We start from the raw sequence: 19,647 nt of genomic DNA, 5'->3' as shown, positions 1-19,647 counted from the left end.
CCGTGCAGATTCTGTTCGGACACGTCCCACTGTCCCTGGGTACGTGACACCCGGTTCTCCCTCTGAACATGTATCAGACTTGTGCTACAGCTTACAGCATTTGGGTCCTGTAGCTTCCATGGGAGAAAATCACAGTTTTGAAATAGAAAGTGACCCAGACTATTCATTCTTTAAAAGCAGAGCTCTGTAAAGCTGCGTTAAGAAACCTCTGAACCCTGTTCCTAAATAACACATCAAATCAACTGAACTTCCTAAATAAGACATTTGCTGATAAAACCTCAGCTATATTAGCAGTTGTTATTTTTTTAATCTATAACATCTCAAAAAAGTGCTGAAAAAAAAAAAAAACAGGAAAAAAAACTGTAATCCTTAAAAATCAAAAACTCTACGCCCTGAATTCCAACTCCATGAGAATATTTTGACATAAAGTGACAAGACTCAGAAGATAAAAGGTATCCAGTATGCACTTGTCAGAAGCAAGTTAGGCTGAATAAAACCCATCTCATTCTTCTCTACAAAAGCACACAGGTGCTGTCAGAGCAGTAGTAGCCCTGCTTTTTATACCTCCTAGCAACACTCTCTGGCTTGTGAGTAGCATGAGAAGCACCGCAAGCAGAAGAAGGGCAGGTTAACGGTGCTGGAGCAATGGCAACAACACTCGCATTCCACCTCCTGGTTCACTGCAGGCCACAAAACCTCAGCTACCGGCTGGAAGCCTGCAAGTCTCACGAAATGCAGCCTTCCTCCTGGTTCATGCACTCTACCTCCCTGCCTTTCCTGCTGGTAGTTCATGGGGCTGGCTAGATGGATCGAGTTTTCCTGCTCCAACACTTCTGTGTTCTTCCACGCTGCACGTTTCTGTGGGGCGCTGCAGAAGGTGATCCTATCGCTAAACCTCACCTCGTATAAATGTTCAAAACTTGCTGGCTTGCTAATTGCTGTTGCAAAACTACCACCCCACCTTACACCCTCTGCCACTGTAACCACTCCTGCTGGCTGTGCCTTTCACAGAGGGATTTGCTTTTGTTTACACGAGCTCCCTTACGTACTGAGTTTATACTAACCTATGGAAATGGAATTTGCTTTAAAGTTAAGTTACGTGAAATAGGGTTTAACATCACAAAATTATCTAATTGAATTTACTTAACTAATTAAGGCTGTGGTTCTACAGTCATTTTAAGCTGACCTAGGTGAGTTACCACTCAAACAAGCACCTCCACGAGCCTCCCCTCCCCGGCGAGCTACACATTGCTCCACCTTCCTCATGCTGGCACCAGGAGTCCCATGATGAGCCAAGACAGCGAGCTGATAGATCCAGACGGCCACCAAAAACCAGATAGGCCTTCTGCCAGCTCACTTCCCCCAGCTGACCCAGCTGAGAGCACAGCTTCCACCAGGAGGGTGCTGGCAGTCAGAACAGAGCAGGCTGTGTTTATTCTGATGGCATCAAACCGTTTGCTGTCGGTTAGCACAGGTCATGGTAATTATATCCAAAGTAGTTCACAAAGCAGCAAAACGCCTTCTCAACGGCAAGGCTGCGGCACCTGACCGCACCAGGGCTTTAACGCTGCCCACCTGCACCAGAACACCTCCGCCAGGCAGCTATCATGCAAATGCCCACTTGACATGGCCACAGGCTGAACAGCTCCTGTTACAGCAGCCTCTAAAAATGTAGAAAAATTCTTTATCATAAGTAGTATTACTCCCCCTTTCTCTCTCTCTCTTTTTTTTTTTTTTTTTTTTAAGATTATTAAAATATTATTTACACGCAAACATCCACCTGTGCGTCCCCCTCCGTTCTGTTTTCTCACATCCCCCTTACAACCAGGTTTTAGTTTTATGCTTACAGAGAAGATCTGGGGAAAGGACATGCGGATTGAGTAGCCTGGCCTACCAGAAAGTAAGCCCAAACAGATTGTATCCCAGGATTTTCTGGATCGCTTTCATGACCATGTAGAGGTCAAGCCCCAACTTCAAACCCTGAGCTGACCACAGTCACCACAAATGCATCTGTTAAATTACTGCATGCCAGCTTAAAAAGGGTCAGCATGTCTTCTCTTCTATTTAACACCACTTCAAATCATCATGTGGGCCTTCCTGTCACACTGGGGTCCGATCCAACCCAACCCTAAACGTGACACAAGTTTCCCCACACAGAAGCCTGCCCACTATTGGATTTCATTTAGACAACTGACGAGCCCTGCAGCTCATGAAGATGTGAACTCGCACACCCATATCCAGTCAGATCCGCTGGACTATGACAGATGTGTTTTCCGTACAGCATTTCTAGTCACATGTACATACACCCCAAGTACATTCACATACGTTAACAAAATAGTTTTTGCTCTTCCTATCGCCATTAGCAGCACCAGTTTTCTAAAACACACTCAGCTTTAATTCTAGGATAGATACAAGCGTAGTAACTTACTCTCTGTTGCTTATCAGCAATTTAAGATCTATCTCCATGCTACTAAAACTACAAACATCCAGGGAAGATTATCAATCGCACTGGCATAATTAGAATAGCTCAAGAGTTGTGTTTCATGTTCAGTTCAAAGCCACCCGCCCTAGTGCCACCCAGCTCCACTAACGCTTAGGATCCAGGCCAGTTGAGGAATTTCATGCCTCACTTTTGTCCACTTTGAGCTAGCGGTACAAATAAAAGCATTACACTAGTAAAGACTAAAATCCTCTGCTATCGAATGGGCTGCAAGATGATTTACTTGTTATTTGTTCGTAATAGCCACGAGTATGGTGTATGGTATGTGGCCTGCCGGCGTCTGGCAGTTTACATAAGTCACACCACAACAGCAAGTGTTGTTGCTCTTTGTGTTTTTAGCATTAGAACAGAATTTCGCAGCAGCTCCTGCAGCATAAAGCAGCTTTGTATCACACCTACCGCAAGCAGACTATGTGGGAAAAATTATCCTGAAGCACTAGCTGATGTTTATTTTCAGCTCAAATACCTCCTGTAATTCTGTCCAGAAAGGCTGTGAATCTTAACAATACGAAGTACAGTTTGACACAATAACGCTTTTGAACAGATTTGTTAACAGCATTTACAGCGTTTCTGGCACCGCCCAAACAATAAAACACTTCCCTTATTTAGCAGCTTTCTGTCAGTGTAGACAACCTGCCTCGCTTCGCAGGTTTTTCTTCTATTATTAAAAAGAGAAATACTTCATTTCCTTTAGCTCGCTTCTCACATTACCGGTACGATCTCTAGTATACCAGGGAGAACCTCGAGCATGTTATTTCCAAAAGCCTCCTTATTTTGTGAACACATGGGGAAAACAGGAGACTTCACCATGCTACTGAGAAATGATGCAAGGATCTTCAATACACAGCAGGGTTTGGGTTTAAGTATCTTTGCCTAACTCCAAGTTCAGATTGCATCTCCAAAAGGAAGAAAGCATGCAAACATGAAGTGTTTTATCTGCTCAGATCTACATGGAGATCAACAGCCTCCTGTTTTTGATCCCTAAAAAAGGGCCGAACGGATGCTCACTGCTGTCTGGGAAGATGAAGCTGGATAACATCACTACTGCTTGCACAAAACCCAACAGCAGTGAGTACACTTCCCGTTCATGATGCTTTCCACACCCCTGTCAGCAGTCTTTCCAATATGACTACGAAACAAAACCATGAATCAGTGCTAAGAAAGTCTCCACAAAAACTCGGTACTGAATTTGTGCTTCAGTGTGAAGACCAACAAACCACAACAATAACTGCACCGAAGGTTTTGCTGCAGAGATGAACTCTAGGGGAAGTCCACGTCCCCAAACAAGCCCCTAGAATGACATGCCGCAGAGGACAAACATGATTTGCATGCCAAGCAACAACTGAGCTACTGAAATACAAACACTGTCACTTGTCAGCTAAACCTCCAGAGACCACTGGGGATACTTAACTAGGCCTTCAGATCATCTAAAACCCAGGGAGCCACACATTTCCAAAAAAAATGCTTCCTCTTACCTACAAAGCAAGCTCAGAGTTCCCTACAGGAAGGAAAGTCACTGTTTTAGCAGAACACTGAGAAAAAAACACTGCTACCCATAACACATCCAGTAAAGTCACGCATGCTGTAGTGATTAGTTTGAATTTCAGTTAGCACAGCTGAAACCAAACCTTCAAAAAGTTTGTTATAATCAGTAGAATCCAGGTTTATTTCATTACAAAACCTCTATTTGGTTCATCCCCATTTATACTGAACTTCTGAATTAATGGGCTTTGAAGTAACTTTTGAGTTGACTGAAGACAAAGCTTGCCAGCTACTGCAATATACAGTAACAGCACAGAGCCCATAATACCTTCAGGGAAGACAAAAAACATCTTTACCCTTAAATTCCTCCAGAAATTTACAGAAGAAAATGGAAATTTACATATTTAAACCCCCCTTGGACTTCTGAGTTTTTGAATACGGTAGCAATGTTGTCCTCAAGATTGTTTAAAGATTACTTAATTGTAATTAAAGGGAAAAACCAACATTCTTTAACTTACGTTGAATGTGAATGAACTGCTTTGGTTGCTTAAACTCTCCTTTATACAAACGATTGTAATAGTTGACATTGCTCTCTGCTTCAGGAACTGGGATAACCATGCTCTCTTTCTTTTCTCTGAAGACTTGTTGTGCTGAGATAGCCCGTTGCAAATGATGTTCCTGCAAGATAAAAATAGTTTATTGTGAAAAAATTCAGCATACAGCAGCACGTACAAAGACAGCCTACTCTCCTACTGCTTTCCTGATGTCTGCACAAAACCCAGATAGAAGAGTTCAGTCTCCCCTGCGTTTTAGAGGACAGCAGGCTGCTTGCTGCCAGGTCAGTGACAGAAGACGCGTTCTCCATCACTTCGCATCGCTGGGGGGTTCCCAACAGCCAGGAGCCTCAGAGCTCCCGTGAACATAAGGCAGGACTCAGAGCGGATGAAAAGAACCCTTTGTTCAGACAACAGCACATTCCTCTTCCCAGACCAGGAAAAGGTCATTCAAACTACACAACAGCTTTCGTAGGGAATTAGGGCTGGTATAAACCAAACCCATTAAAAACTGGCATAGAGAGATTTTATGCAAAAATCAGTTAACACACACAAAGTTCTTTAAAGTGTTATTATAAACAAGAGATTCAAGTCAAAAGGATAGCTAATTTAATCATTCCTGTTTCCCCAGCAGTTCTTACCTGCCTGCTGCCTTTAGAAGTTCAGCCAGTTAGGAGTGACACGGAGTCCTCACAGCGTAACACTTACAAAGCACGGACTCCCTAAACAAGCATCACTTCATTTGACTGCTAAGGGACAGACGCCAGAATTGCTGCAGAATCCTTTCAGGTTAGGCGCAGCCCACAGTAAACGCATGAATTTAAGGACTTTTTAGGACTCTCAAAGGTTTTTTTTTTATCGATACTTGAGGATCTTTGTTGGAAGAAAACCAGTACAACTCCAGTGTTACCATTTGTGCTGCTCTCCACGTACCATTTTGGTGCCATCTGAAGAAACCCAAGATGACCAGGGCAGCAAGAGGAGCCCCAGTACACCATCAGCTACCTGCCCCCCGAGCCAGCAGTTGGCAGCAGCACAGAGCAGTGTGTGCACGTTTCAGACCCTCTGGTGCAGTTTTCTCATTTAAACATCACAAAAACATCTCATATCAAGGCTCCGAATGGCTCAGCTGGCACACGTAACTTTCTGTGAGCCCAATGAAGAGGAGGAGTGGCAGTCTTCACCAGGACAAGATCTTAAATCTCCTCCATCCACGCAAGCCAAACCCAAAACAAGCTGCAGGTTCCTAATCTTAATCCTAATCTCTCGTGGAGCCAGGAGACGTTTCCTTCTCCTCCCATAGAGCAGCACTCTCACCTCCAGCTCCCAAATTTGAAGGCGGGATGGCTGACAGCATGATATCAACTTGAGATCTGCCCTAAAGCTCGACTCTCGCTGACCTTTACAACCCTACTGTGCCTACTCCGGGGGCATCGGGCTATCCTCCAGCCATTCCCACACATCGAACTACTGGAAAACATCCCAGAGCAGAAGGCAAACATCGCTGCTCCTCCTCCTTTGGTTTCCTGGGGTGCCCTCCCCACAGCCAGCCTGCCTCAGCAGCACGGCACCAGCACCCCCAGCAGCAGAACCAGCGCTTCGATGGCTTGCATTCAGCGAGGGCTCTCAAGAACAGGAGTTCTTCCTCTCTAATTCTACAGAAATTATTTACAAAAAGCATCCCGAATGAAAGCAAAATCTTTAAAAATATGTAAATGGCGTTTAATAAATTACACTCTTAAATATTGAGATCCTGCAGAAAGGAAAATAACGCAATTCCTGCAAAATTAGAACATAACAAATCAGCGGCTGGAAGAGCAGCTTTGGGAATCTCCCCGTAGCAGATGAAGCCACATTAAATCAAACTATCGGGCTCCCCAGTGAACGCTATTAGAATTAAGACAAGAGTGCAATCAAATATCTGGTGTGATTTGCCTGCGTTAATACGTACTGAATCAATCTGTCATTCTACCATTAAAGTACGCCTTGGAAAGCTCCGCAGCACTGAGCAGGTAATTCAGCTACACCAGAATTTGTTTCATTACCGCGCTGTTTTCCACGGGTGTCCCCGGGGCTGCCTCTTCACAGGCAGCTGCTCAGGAGAAGGACTTTTCCTGAGCACCCTCCCCATCTCCCCAGACAGCAGTCCAAGCCACTGTCACTCCAGCAGCCCGCTGACAGACTCTCTTCCAGTTTCTCAACGTCTCTGAGACACTTGGGGAAAGCAGAGTAACGGGAAAGATCATCCCTGTGAAAGATCATTCCAAAAGCAGCCTCACCCCTGAAAAACTGAGGAGTATCAAACTTCCTGCTGTGGTGGCCATGCTCCCAGCTCAGGACACGTCCCTTGCCCATCTCTTGGCTCTTCTGCCAGGGCTTCTTCTCAGCCCAGCAGGATTCAGCCCCAGGAACCCGCCTGGCTCAGCCTCATCAAGTTTTAGCTGGACCAGCCCTCAGGTTTGTCAGGTTTCAGCTGGACCAGCCCTAAAGTCTGTCAGCACCCACAGCACCAGCTGCTCCTCCATGGGGGCAGGCACTGCACAGCAATGCTGACCGACGTGTAGCTGCCCCCACTCCTCTCCAGCACCAAACACTCAGACACTTCTAAAAAGCAGTGAAGAAGGGCAGGCAGCAACCAAAACAAATCACGCTGTGGCTCCACAGCCCACTGAGCAGCACAGCTGAGTAATTCAGATCATTCTCAGTTCTCGTAACGCTGCTTGTAGGTGTAGGGAGAGCTCCCAAGGCAGGGCTGACAATAGGTGTTAGTACTCACTCTACTACAAAACATCTCCAAGCAGAACGCAGCCTTCACGCAACGAGCCTGACACGCAGCACTGTCACTCAGCAGGGCTGCAGAGGCAGCAGATCAAGTACGTCATTTCCACAGTTAGCAAAAAAATAAATCTATTAAACATTAACTTAATGAAAACAAATTTCAACTCCCGAAACAGTTCTGTGTAACATACTTGGAAGATTTTTGTACAGTCTGCTTAAATGGCTTGGTTCAACCTGCAAACAGCCTTTTAAAGGTTTAATGATGGATTTAGCAACCGGTGCACCCAGACATCCTTTCATCTGTTTTGCTTATTGTTTTGAAAGACACAACATATTTTAACTTGTACTTCAGTGTGCAGCAGGCAAGATAAAAGGATCTCGTAACTGAACAGTAGAGAGAACCGTGATGATAGCAAGCAGAACGTGCTCCTTTTAATTCCCGTGGCAGCATCTGTCAAGGAGTCATTAACCACTGATTTCTTAAAAAGCAAATCCCAACCTTTCTAGGAGGACCGAGAACATCACACACAACTTCAGCCTGTTTCTCTGGCTGTCAACGTAACAGAAACATCCCCGTGCCCAGCACACAGCCAGAACACAGCTGCTCTCCAAGCACAACACTGGTCCACCTGGGAAGGGAAACAGCGACCAGTACCAGACATTGTTTGCACCCTCAAGAACCGTATTCACCAACACAACCCCTCCCTTTTACTCTGCTGCTGCAAAACCAAAGCACTTGGATCCCAAACAGCTGTTTGCTCTTTCCCTTAGCCTTTAAGCTCCCTGCAGGTACCTCCTCCAAATAAGCTACTTCTAAGCTAGCCCAAAGCCCCCTTCCTTCCCACCTGCAATCAAAACCAGAATTAAAGCAGAAAAGAAAGCATGAGAAGACCTTCCTAAAGCCTAGACAGGCTGTTTGCCCAACATTATACTCAAATCAGGAAATAGATCAGCTGGCATTTTTATAGTTCACGTACAGATCCAGGAGCAGAAGAGTTCTGGTATGAAATGTGCAGACTCATCTCGCGACGTCGCAGCCACCACAAGACGTTTAAGTGACATCTGTCAGCAGCACTTCAGGGAAAAACACAGGAGTGTCGTGAAGCTGAGGAGTTACCTCACCAGCAAGAGCTTCTGGGTTTGGATTTTTATTTATTTATTTATTTTGAAAGAGATTTCTGTGCATGTCAATTTAGCGCAACAAAAATTACAACCGATTACCTGAAGTACAACTGACATCCTGCCCTAACATCATAACTGGAAGTGGATCTGAGCAGTGAAAGGCTTAAAGAGGGTGCTGGGGGCAGCTGGAACACCCCCAAGAGCCAGGACACCTGCAGACCTGCTTTCCTTTCCTTCTCCTCCCTCTGCCCTGGGAGGGAAAGCAGGTAGCTGAAACAGAGCCGCACGGACAGCAGGAGCCCTGTCTGTGCCCACTGCAGTTTTCACCCCGGCAGAAACTCATTGCTTCATTTCTCGTTTATTCTGAAGAGCAAGAAGTTCAGTGAATTAGCATACAAGTCAGAAGTGGATCAGTACCAAAAAAATACAACGCAGAATCAACCTAGTCAGGAGTTTCCTCCTCTTAAGAGATTATTTCTTACAGAGCAGTACCAAGAGGTGGTCAAACAAAAATTCCACGCTGCTCTGGAGCCAATGCCCCAATGCAAAGCTGCCTTGGGGGCCAGGAACTCCTCCCCGGCTGCCCGACTTGCATGTGGATAGGGCCCACAGAGCCACTTCTTGAGCTCTCTTTTGGCCCTACCCCCCTTTTATTTTTTAAATCATCACAAGAACTACTTTTCCCCACGCCAATTTGTCTTCCTTACTGCCAAATTATGACTATGGGAATAAAGGCAGTACTACCAGTAGGCTGCTGCTCCTGACACCTCCATGAAGGAGGCAGCAGTGCGAGTTGAACTGCACTACTCCACCCCAAAAATTCACAGAAGTCCAAAACTAGTAAAGTTTCTATTATTTAGCTACTCAAAGTCACTCGGTTGTTTCCCCAAAGTGAGACCAAGACACTTTTCTGCCACTGACTTCCCTTCTCCAGCTCTCAAGCAACTGTAACATCACAAGCAATGCGAGTGCCACCCAAAACCAAGCACAAGCCCTTCTGGTACGAATGCTTTACAGACAAATCATCTGGTTACAGACAAATCACCTGACTATTACCTCAAAAACGCTGATGTAGGCTGCTAAGAGAGGTGATAAGATTTTTCGTGGCCCACCTGCTCTAAGTGCGCCCAACTTCCTTGGATGACGCCTGGTCTCACAGGTCTACACAGGAGCTGGGGACTTCAATTAAGGAAACCCAAATGAGATTAAATGCCCCCAAAAAGAGCTTTATTTCCTCTCTGGCAGCCTGACTGAAGCCAATTTAAGCGCTATAAAATGGCTTCAAAGAAGACAGACAAAACCTGGCTCACAAAACACTGACAGGTACAGAGGGGAGATGGACAGAGAAAATCACAACCACTCATGTTCCTTTAGTTAACCTGGCAGTATATTTAAAAGCTCAACTTTTATAGAAGTTTAACATGAAAAAAATAAAAACAAGGAAACAAACAATGCAATTTACATCATTCTATATAATGATGGACCTGGAATGACCAAAACATCCCAGCTATTACCCGACTGAGGGGGACAGCAGTGGTACGTGAGCACATACAGTCTCTCATTCATATAAACGATTGTTCCCTATTTGTGAATATCCCACTGCCATAAAACTGTCACCAGTCAGGAAACACCCAAACCAAATCTTCCTCAAGAACTGTATTTTACAACTACATTAATTTCCACTTCGCCAGAACTCCAATCATTAAAAATACAATTGTCAGCATGAAACTTCAAAGAATTCTGAATTTAAAATCCCTTTTAGAGAGACTATAAACAGCATTTCAAAAGTGTATCTTTTTCCTGAAAAAAACAGTATTTTGTTCCAAGATGCCTTTGTTATCACTTAGGATAAAACTGTTACAGACAGTGCAACATTCAGTCAAAAACCAACACAGTTTCCCTTCAGCTCCTTGCAAGGCACATGTGCATCACTCAGCAGGTAACAGGTACAATTTTAAACAGAAAAGGCTGCTAACAAATCGCTTCCGAGGAATTTATTTTCTTGAAAGCCTGCTTCTATTAGCGTAGCTCCATCGTGCCGAGTCAGACAGACTGAGACGGAGAGGTGAACACCTGGCTATAAATTCTCTCCGATGTTTTTATGCCGTTAACCTGCAATAATTTCAAAGGCAGATTTCACACCAAGTTCTCCCCTTTACTTCCCACAAGGTCACACACAGACCCCCAGCTCCACACCCCAGAGCTGCAGCAGTGGCAGCAAGAGGGAAGCCTGGGGAAGTTCCCCCAGGTGACAGCAGCTCCTGGGGGGCCGTGTCCCTGCAGGGTTTGGGTACCAAGTGACCCTACTGATTCCACCTTCTTTAGGGATGCACTTTTCTAGGAATTTTCAGATCTAACAAGTTGCTTACTGTACCTCTCTCCTTGCCAAGCTGTGTAATTAATCTCCTGATCTGCGTGCAACATTTTATTCCCAGGAATCCATTTCTATTATATATAAACAAACACAAATTTTATTTAAATGAAGGATAAACACCGATACCTGGGAGTTTGTATTTCAGAGTTTTACAAACAAACCTCTTCACCAAAGCACTGAAGAGCTGATGAACATGGTCAAAATCCATCACACAAGGAAACAGAAAAGATACCAGAGATTGGTTCTAAAGTTACATCAACTGAGGAAAAAAAAAGTTTAAAAAATTAAAAACACAACTGCACACCCATTAATTGGTAGGAATTAAAATTATTAACTATAAGATTCCATTTCAACTCAACCTTCTCTAAATATATATTAATATTTCTCAACTTTTTGTAGTAGCAGCGCCTCTCCTTTTACCTTGCTTACCTAGTTACTGGATACCACCACAAGACATGCAGTATTTTGTTTGCATCTAAGTTTAGCACAGGGGAATTGGAGGTTACCAGGATGCTTCAAAGTACAAACAGCTTTTGTTATGCAGCTCAGACTGGTCAGGCAAAAAGCACGAGTCGCAGCAAGACAAATGGCAGAAGGTTAAGATAACCAAATTATAAATTGAGATGTAAACAACAAAACAACCAGGGAAAAGGGGGTGGGAAAGGTTTATAAATATGCTGGCTACAAATAGATAAATAACTGAATTACTTTGTGCCACAGGGGACATCAGATAAAAGGAGGAGAGCACAAGTTTACTGATGTGGAAAAGCGTCAGGAAGCTGACATGTAACAAACTGGAGAGCAGCCTCACAAGGCAGGCTGTGTAAGCCCTAACTTCTCACAATTTAAGATGACACGCAGACCAGAAAATACCTTACAGAGAAAGATTCTACTGAAGCAGCCGTACTGCAAGGTGTGGAGCACGCCAGAGAAGCGAGTCGACGAGCTGCAAGCAACCCAGTTCTGTCCTCAGACATCTGCCGGTGGGAACGGCATTTTTCCTTGCCAAGTACCTCGTTTCAGACGAGTCCCTGGCATCACCTCGCCTGCTCTTTCTGCTCTTGAAGTGAGCATTTCAAGTACTGGAAGACCAAGGGCATTTTAGTGACTTGAATGTATTAATCACAATTAGAACTGCAGCGGTGGAAATTAGGAAAAATACAAACTCAGGGTGTTTTGTTTTGTTTTCCCTGCAGACTTGTCCCTTCTCCCTTACATTTAGGGCAGTTCTGCTAAGGATAAGAGCAGTATTAAACTACCACTTTCAGTAACACCACAAGGTAATCACCGCATATTAACAAACAGGAATTTGCAAAATCAATTTGAAAGAGAACTTCAATATAGTACATTCCAAAATACTTCGTTGTAATGCTGAATTGTGCCAAGTGAGATTGCCATCATTTCACATTTACTGATAGTACCTTTAGTTTTGTAAATTCCCCTCCCCACTTCTTACTGCCTTTTTACGTGCGAGAATTTAGTTCTGATTCACTTTTTCTCTACTTGTTACAGAAATTTGGGTTCTATAATTACTTTTCCCCAGCTATGGCTGTCATGACACCTGAAGCTTAACTGTAAATTTTGTTTATGTAAATACTAAACGCGGTATTTAGCTCTACAAAAGTTGAATAGTTAGAATCTGATAAATATGCTAAGGGCACATAACTTCAAATAAGTAAAAACAAGGCATAATTACTAGCTTTGTTGGAAAAATGAGTTAGAGAACTTTTTGAATGCTAAGTTGCCACCAAGGTGATTTTTCTTCTGACAAATAACTAAAACCAAGATTAATACAAGCAGATTTATTGTTTGCTCCTTTAAATTATTCAAATGGAACATTTCAACCAAGCTGAATCGACACAAGGTGTACAAAGCTAACTACTGCTCAGTTTTGCCAAGCAGGAGCAAGATGAAACCTGGCACCAGGCAGTTCAAAAACACCACTGAGGTTGCCCGAGGTGTTTCTTTTCCAAGGTTTTCTTAAACTGAAGGAAAGGGGGAAATTGCTACCTGCATGGGAGGAGTTGCAGAGCACAGAGACACAGAAGGGAGCTGCACTTCACCCTGAGGAGCCCTGCTGTAAGGGAAAGTTCCTGCATAATGAGCGGAGGTGTGAGCGCTCCTCCTTCGGGCAGGTGCCATTGTTCTCCACCAGCATCAGGCGCCCCAACGAGTTAAGGCAGATTTCGTGGCCTGGCATTAGCTGACCCCGTGCATCCGACTCTAGCCTGCAGCCAAAATGCAGCTTTATCTAAATTAAGCGTGGTTTTAAGATATGGCTGAGCCCATTTAACCTCTGGATGACACCGAGAGCGGGAGACTCCTGCTCTCCATCCCCAAGCCTCCCATCCCATTTCCCACAGAAGCACACAACGCTCCCCTCTTCCCCAGCCAGAAAATTACAGCCCTTCCACGGCCAGAAGGGGCTCGGTACACAGACACAAGGGAGCAGGACAGGAGGGAGGTGCAGACTGTCCCTACTCGCTCTGGACTACAAGCAGGCCGGCTCAGCCCTATCTTGAAGCCTCCCTCCGAGATAAATTACTTGACATTTGTCACAGGTTAAGCTTGTACTAAGCAGCAGCTGTCACAGGTTAGCTGACAGGTGTTAACGCGATAAACCCTAATAAACTGATCCAGAGTTTGAGTTTTAAGAGAAAATCTTTGTATTTTTTACATTCAGCCACATGTTTACACCCTGAGTAAATTAAAAGAAAAGCTCCTCAGTTTAGCAGCTCACCAGTTACCTACACCCAGCTGCACCGCAGCTCAGGTGGGGGACAAAACTCGTCAGCAGGTACTTTAATTACCACTGCAGTCAACCAAAGTTAACAAAATCCAACCTACTTAGTGTTAACGCTGATGCACCATCACCAGATGGGACACTGAGGAGTACAAGCAGTGGACTGAAAGAAGTTTCTGTTAGCCACAAGAGTGTTTTGCAGGAAAAAGCATAGGAGGGATGGAAGATGACAGCTGAAAATGGAAATAATGGCTGGGGAATGGAGCTGGGATAGGGACTTACGAGGAATGTCACTGCGTGATGCCAGGGGCATCACAGGGAGGGGGGAAACCTAAGACCTGAAGACAGTGGAAGAAGTCTTACAAAGAACTGAATTTAAAAAAAGAAAGTCCATAAATAAGATTGCAACACAGCTTTATGATACCTACTACCAAACACACTTCAGTAATCCCAGCAGCCTCCACACACACACAAAAAACAAAGTAAATAAATACACCAAGGTGCTGAGCTCACCCTGAGAGTAAACTTCCACTGGAATAACACTACCCCCACACACAAGGCCCTCAATTCAAGTCAAACCCCATTTCTTCCCCAACTCAAGCCTGCTGCCTTTGCTTTGTACAGAAACACAATCCTTTGAGTTCCCCGTACTTCAACTTCCATGAAATCTTGAGGGATTTTTGTTTTACAGAGTATTTGTTGGGTTTGAACTTCAGCTCTCCTCTATTTACCTTCTACTTCAACCAGCGGTGTCCTGGTGTTGTCTTTGTTTTACACAGCCCCTCACTTGTAAGCAACTTCCAGAGTTCAACCGCAGGTTGTGAACGCACGCCCAGCATCCAAATCTCAAGTTAGGACAGGTTCTGTCCACTTAGCCATAACTGTTTGGAATTCAGCATTATCAAAAAGTGTAATTCATCCTTTAACTTCTGCATAAGCTAATGAAATCAAGAGGTGCTGACTGTTGTTTCTGAAGAGCCATGCCAACTTCTCTGTTAAGATGCTGACAGATCTCATAATGTTCTCCGTCTTGAAGCTGCAAACCTGCCTGGGAAGGCCAAAGGTCCGATTTTTGTTCATCCAGATCCATCATCAGGGGAGATGCACACTTGCTGCCAGACAACTGCGACCTTTAGCTATGTAACGCTACTGCATACGGTGCCTGCTTCCCAGCACACGTACGCTAGCTAAGAAATGAACAAAAAAGCAGCCCATAAATTCATGTGATAGAAGGAACAGCAGCTGCAGCTTGAGAACCTAACAGCTAGGATTTTGACTCAAATGGGAATAAAAAAAATGAACGCTCACTGTTCACCTAAATTTCTTCAAGTGCTTTCCAGACCTGAGTGCCTCAGTGGTACCTGCTTCTGACCAGCATCTCAACCAAGACTTGGCTGCACTTCTTTAAGCACTGCCATAGAACTTAGGGATGTTGACATCAAATCCAGCAACAGAACCTGACCTCCCGCTGAAAAACACCTTCAGCATCATGAAACTGAAGCTTTTTAAGGGTGTTTTAAGGCACCTACCGCTTAACACACACGATTTAGAAAAAAATAAATACTTACACGAAGTTATAGTTAAAGCCGTTTATTCATGCTATAAAAGCAAGCACCTGCAACACTTGCATACACAAATGGGCTATAAAAAAGGCAAGTTTCCCAGGGCGGGTGTGAAAGCGGGCCTGAAGTGGAAGGGAAAACATAAGCAGGAGCAGAACCGCTACAAGGACCTCCAAACTCTCCGATTTCACTGCAGAAAGCAAGCGGCAGCATGGAAGCAATTAACACGATTCCTAGGAGCAGAACGGGTATCAGACAAGAGCACTCACTTCCAGGCACACAATGAGCTGCAGCATGTGGACAACTCCTTCTTATCGACACAACATCCAAGGAAAAAAAAGCATAATCCATAAAATATGTAAGATTTCTACAACATGAACACACGCAGCATGAAAGCCCACCAAGGAAAGATTACTGAGTGCCTATAATCTATGAAACAAGTCCGGACTCTTTAGGCATAACTCAATGCACAAGGAGATGTGAATCTCCCAGACAGGAGCACAACTTGGCTTTCCTTCCTATTTAAGAAGCAGGTAAGCCCTGCCTAAAGTTCGTGATACCTTCTCTGTGTACACACAGGTGTTTCCAAATCCTCCTGATGGAACTCTTTCAGTTCATTGTATCAGCAAAAATATTCACCGTGTTACTCTGTGTCAACAAAAATAGCCAAACAAGAAAGTGTGACTTGGGGAAAATGAATGATTCCTGCCTTAAAAAGGAAACAAATATGCTGCTCAAAACCACCACTACCTCCCAAATGCCTTGAAAGCCAGACGATGAACTCAAGCTTCCAGTGCTACAATGGAAACTGAACTGACCGAGGGACGGCAGAAGTATGAACAGAAAGCAAAACAAAATTTCTTCGAGTTAACTATTTCCAGCCTTTCAAAGTACTCAAAATTGAACATTAAGACCTAACAACCAGTGAAGATCATCCCGAGGTGATCACTCAAGGACTGAGAATTAAATTCACATCTTGTTCCTACTCTGTCAGTGTTTTAATAACCTTAAACCATGCCCTTAACTTGCCATCCACGCGCCTTCCCCCAGCCTCAACCCTGTCACCCAGTTCATGCACGGCCACGACTGACACAAGTGCTCAGGCAAGAACTTTGAGGTGAGCGTTCAGATTTATCTGACCAGCAATCTAGGTATCCTAAGTGACTGCCACCAGTATCAGCATCGGCAATTACCACCACTTCCTAACAACTCCCATGAAGTTAAATCCAGCCTGAAGTGCTTCAGAAGGAAATTTCTCTCATTAAACATGATTCTTCCCCCAAAAGAGGTAACAGCATTCTCCGGTAATATGTATTCAAATTAAGAAAACAGTTGTATGATAAGAAACAAAACAAAGGCTTATCTATTCTGCAACCTCTCCCCCTTCTAGTAAAAACAGTTCATTAGCACCACGACACACGATTTCTATTCAGCAGAAGGAAACCGCTAGGAAACACTCAGCTCAGTTTCTGAAACTCACAGAAGGACACATTGCTTAGCTGCAATCTCCCTCTAACAGGAGATAAACCAAAACACGCTCTCTTACTCGGGTTTAATTTAGGATAAATTACAAACGCTTGCTAACATAAACACACTACATACCAGAAGCGTAATTCTTTCACAGCTGGAGTCTCCACGTGAGCAAAATGAGCTGCTGATTTGTAAACGCTGGAAGTGGACATAAATCTCTAAGATATGTAGATGGAAATAATTCCAGGGTATTCGTCTTGATCAAATCAAGAGAGAAGTCAAACAAAGATGCTCACACCACGCACTGGGCAGTATCACTTCTTGCAGCATGACCAGTGGTGCATATCGTTGCGCTGTCTCGGACTACAGAGTCCAAACAACTTCAGTAGCAGTATTAGAAACAAGTGATAATGATTAATCCCTCCCAAGCTTTAAACCTGTCTACGTTCCAGATGACAGTAGCAGTACATTAAAAAAAAAAAAAAAAAAAAAAGCCTTAAAAAACAAACAAATCAGAGGCTGTATTTTTGGTTTGCAAAACATCAACAAAGCAAACCCTACACCTCTACTAGCGAAACCGGGTTGCGAAAAAAATACGAGTCAGACAGAAAGCTCAACCCATTTTAAGTCCTGAAGAATTTGTAAATCCCTACTTGTTCTCAGTTACCATCAGCCCTGGAAGTTGCCCTGTATCACAGTCAAGCCCTACGCACCACACGAGCTTTCTGGTTTCAGGACCGCTTGGCAGGGAGGCACACACGGACAGCAGCGCGCTGGGAGCTTCGCATCTTTCTGCAGCAAATCTAAGTCAGCAGCTGCCCTAACGGCTTCAAACACCTTCCACAACAAACATCCCCGGCAGAAGTCAGAGCAAGAACACCTTCAGACAGCTACGGCACTGAGATGACACAAACGGATGCGTGAACATCTCCCTCTCCTCAAAGTCCCTTTCAGGACACATCAAGCGAATCGCAGACAGCCTTTTTCGTAGCAAATATTGCTAAAGTGAATTTCTCCATAGTTTACCTACTGCCATCTACAACAGCCTTTCCAAGAAGCGCTTTATGGACCACTAACACGTAAATCTACCTTAAAAAAAAAAAAACAAGAACACACAACAGGGATCCCTACCTATTTGTGTGACACCGGATAGAAACCTACCCCGAGACTGAAGCTGTCACTACACTGTCACTCTCTGTTAATAGCACAACTTACAATCTCGTTTGGCTAATGTATTTAGCACCGTACTTATATATTGCTTCACTGACCATCGCATTCTGAGACTATTGCATAATGTATCAAATACAGCTACATCTAACTATGGTAAAAAAAAAAAAAAACAACTCATTATTACAGAAAAGAGACATTTCAGTACAACACTAAAGCAGTTTTACTGCGCTATAAATCTAAACTTCACAATCATTCCGGCAGCCCACAGAGTAGCTTGCTTGCGCTTAACTTGTTAATGGAGATGGTTTTATTTAAGATGTGAGCTATCAAAATAATGCAATGATTTATTAAAAAAAGCCTTGTTTTATAAGCACTAAATGCAAACAGGGGGCTGCGGGAGATACTTTAAAGACAGAAAAGCAAGGGACCCTCCAAGACTGCTTCGTTATCACCACGGTGTTGTTCCTTTTAGACACGCTCCCGGAGCCCGGCAGAAGCTGCCACTCGTGGAGGCACCGTGGGCTCGTTTCACGCTGTGACAGCACCGGGTGCACAGCAGGAACACGGGCAGGATGCTCCGCCAGGGGATCCCTTCCAGCATCAGCAGGCGATTGAGAAAACCAATCGGGGAGGCACGAAGCCTCCCTTTGACAGCTGCAACCTCGGCAAAGCCAATCCACAGGCGCAGAGCCCTGCCTGAGGCGGAGACACGGCTTCATTGAAGAAATCCTTGCGGGCACACTCGCTCCGGGCCGGGGGCTCTGAGGGCCGGGGGCTGCCCAGCGGGGCCCCACAGCACCAGAGCCGGGCCTCCCGCCGCCTGTCACCGCCTTTCCTCGGCGGGACGGGCCCGTTCTCGGCCGTGCCGCTCAAACAAGCTCTATTCTCGCTGTTTTTCTCCTCACACCGGCTGCCGGTGCTGTGACAGGGGCCGCGCGGGCAGCCCCGGCCCGCTTGGGCTCGCCTCAGCCCGGCCCTGAGGCGAGCCGGCGGTGGCGGCACGCTACGCCAAGTGCGCCCGCCCGCTCATTCAGAGCCGCGTCTTGCGCCTTCCTCCTCCCTACGCTAGCGTAGCGGCCTCCCCCCCGCTCATCAAAACACTCGCGAGTCGGGACGCAAAGAAGATGGCGGAGCAGGGCCCGCTTACGGCGCCGGACAGCGGCTTACGCTGCGCTCTTTGCGCAGCGCCCCGTAGGACCCGTGCAGCGCCGCGGCGGGGAGCGTGCGTAGTGCGCTTGGTGAATGCCGATGGCCTATTTCCCGTGAGGGGAGGGGGGGGGTGGCTGATAAACAATGGTGCCCCCCCTGCGCGGCTCCCTTACCGATTCCTCCTCCTTCTCCATCCCCGTGGGCATCTGCGGCACAGCCCGGTTGATGGAGACGCAGTCGTTGAGGTCGGGCATGTCCTTGCCGCGGTAGATGGGCAGCGGTTTGGCGGCGTCTAGCGCCCGGGCTCGGAAGGAGAGTTTGCTCATTGTCTCCCCCTCACAATAACACCCCGGGGCCGGGCGGGCGGGGAGGGGAGGAGGAGGGGGGGGGGGGGCCCACAACGCGGCCTCGCCGCCGCCTCCCAGCCGCTCCCGCACCCGGCCCGCACCACCATGGAGGGTCCCGCCGCCCCGGAACAGCTCTCCGCGGGGCCGCCCGTAGCTCACAGCGCACGCCCCGCAGCCCTAGATCCGCGCCGGGCTCGCTCGCTCCGCTCCCTGCGCCATGGCAAACATGGCGGACATTAACCAAAGCCGCCAGCGATCCCGGCAGCCACCGCGAGAGCCGGGGGGGGGGGGGGGGGGGAGAGAGGAGGAGGGAGGAGGGAGATGGCGGCCGGCGCGGTGCGCGCGCAGCCGGGGGCGGCGGGAGGCGGTGCTGAGGGGACGGGACGGGACGGGACA

General features: G+C 46.0%; 1 protein-coding gene across 2 annotated transcripts in view; it reads right to left on the bottom strand.

Annotated features, from left to right (window-relative positions):
* EPC2 (enhancer of polycomb homolog 2) overlaps positions 1-19,248 on the bottom strand; it is a 40,161-nt gene extending 20,913 nt beyond the window's left edge. Inside the window, exons 1-2 of one of the 2 annotated variants that reach the window (XM_032190510.1) lie at positions 19,078-19,248; positions 4,501-4,660 (exon numbers count right to left, since the gene is read on the bottom strand). In XM_032190510.1, the coding sequence (XP_032046401.1) occupies positions 4,501-4,660; positions 19,078-19,230 (313 nt within the window). In that variant the 5' untranslated portion in view covers positions 19,231-19,248. Of the gene's footprint in view, positions 1-4,500; positions 4,661-5,177; positions 5,239-19,077 lie in introns of those variants that run through there. The other variant, XM_032190511.1, reaches the window with a different exon arrangement.
* Positions 19,249-19,647: the final 399 nt, after the last annotated feature.

Source organism: Aythya fuligula, chromosome 6 (genome assembly GCF_009819795.1).
Source record: "Aythya fuligula isolate bAytFul2 chromosome 6, bAytFul2.pri, whole genome shotgun sequence".
Lineage (NCBI taxonomy): Eukaryota > Metazoa > Chordata > Aves > Anseriformes > Anatidae > Aythya > Aythya fuligula.
Note: the sequence above shows the minus strand (reverse complement) of the source record. Positions and strands in the feature narration are given on the sequence as shown.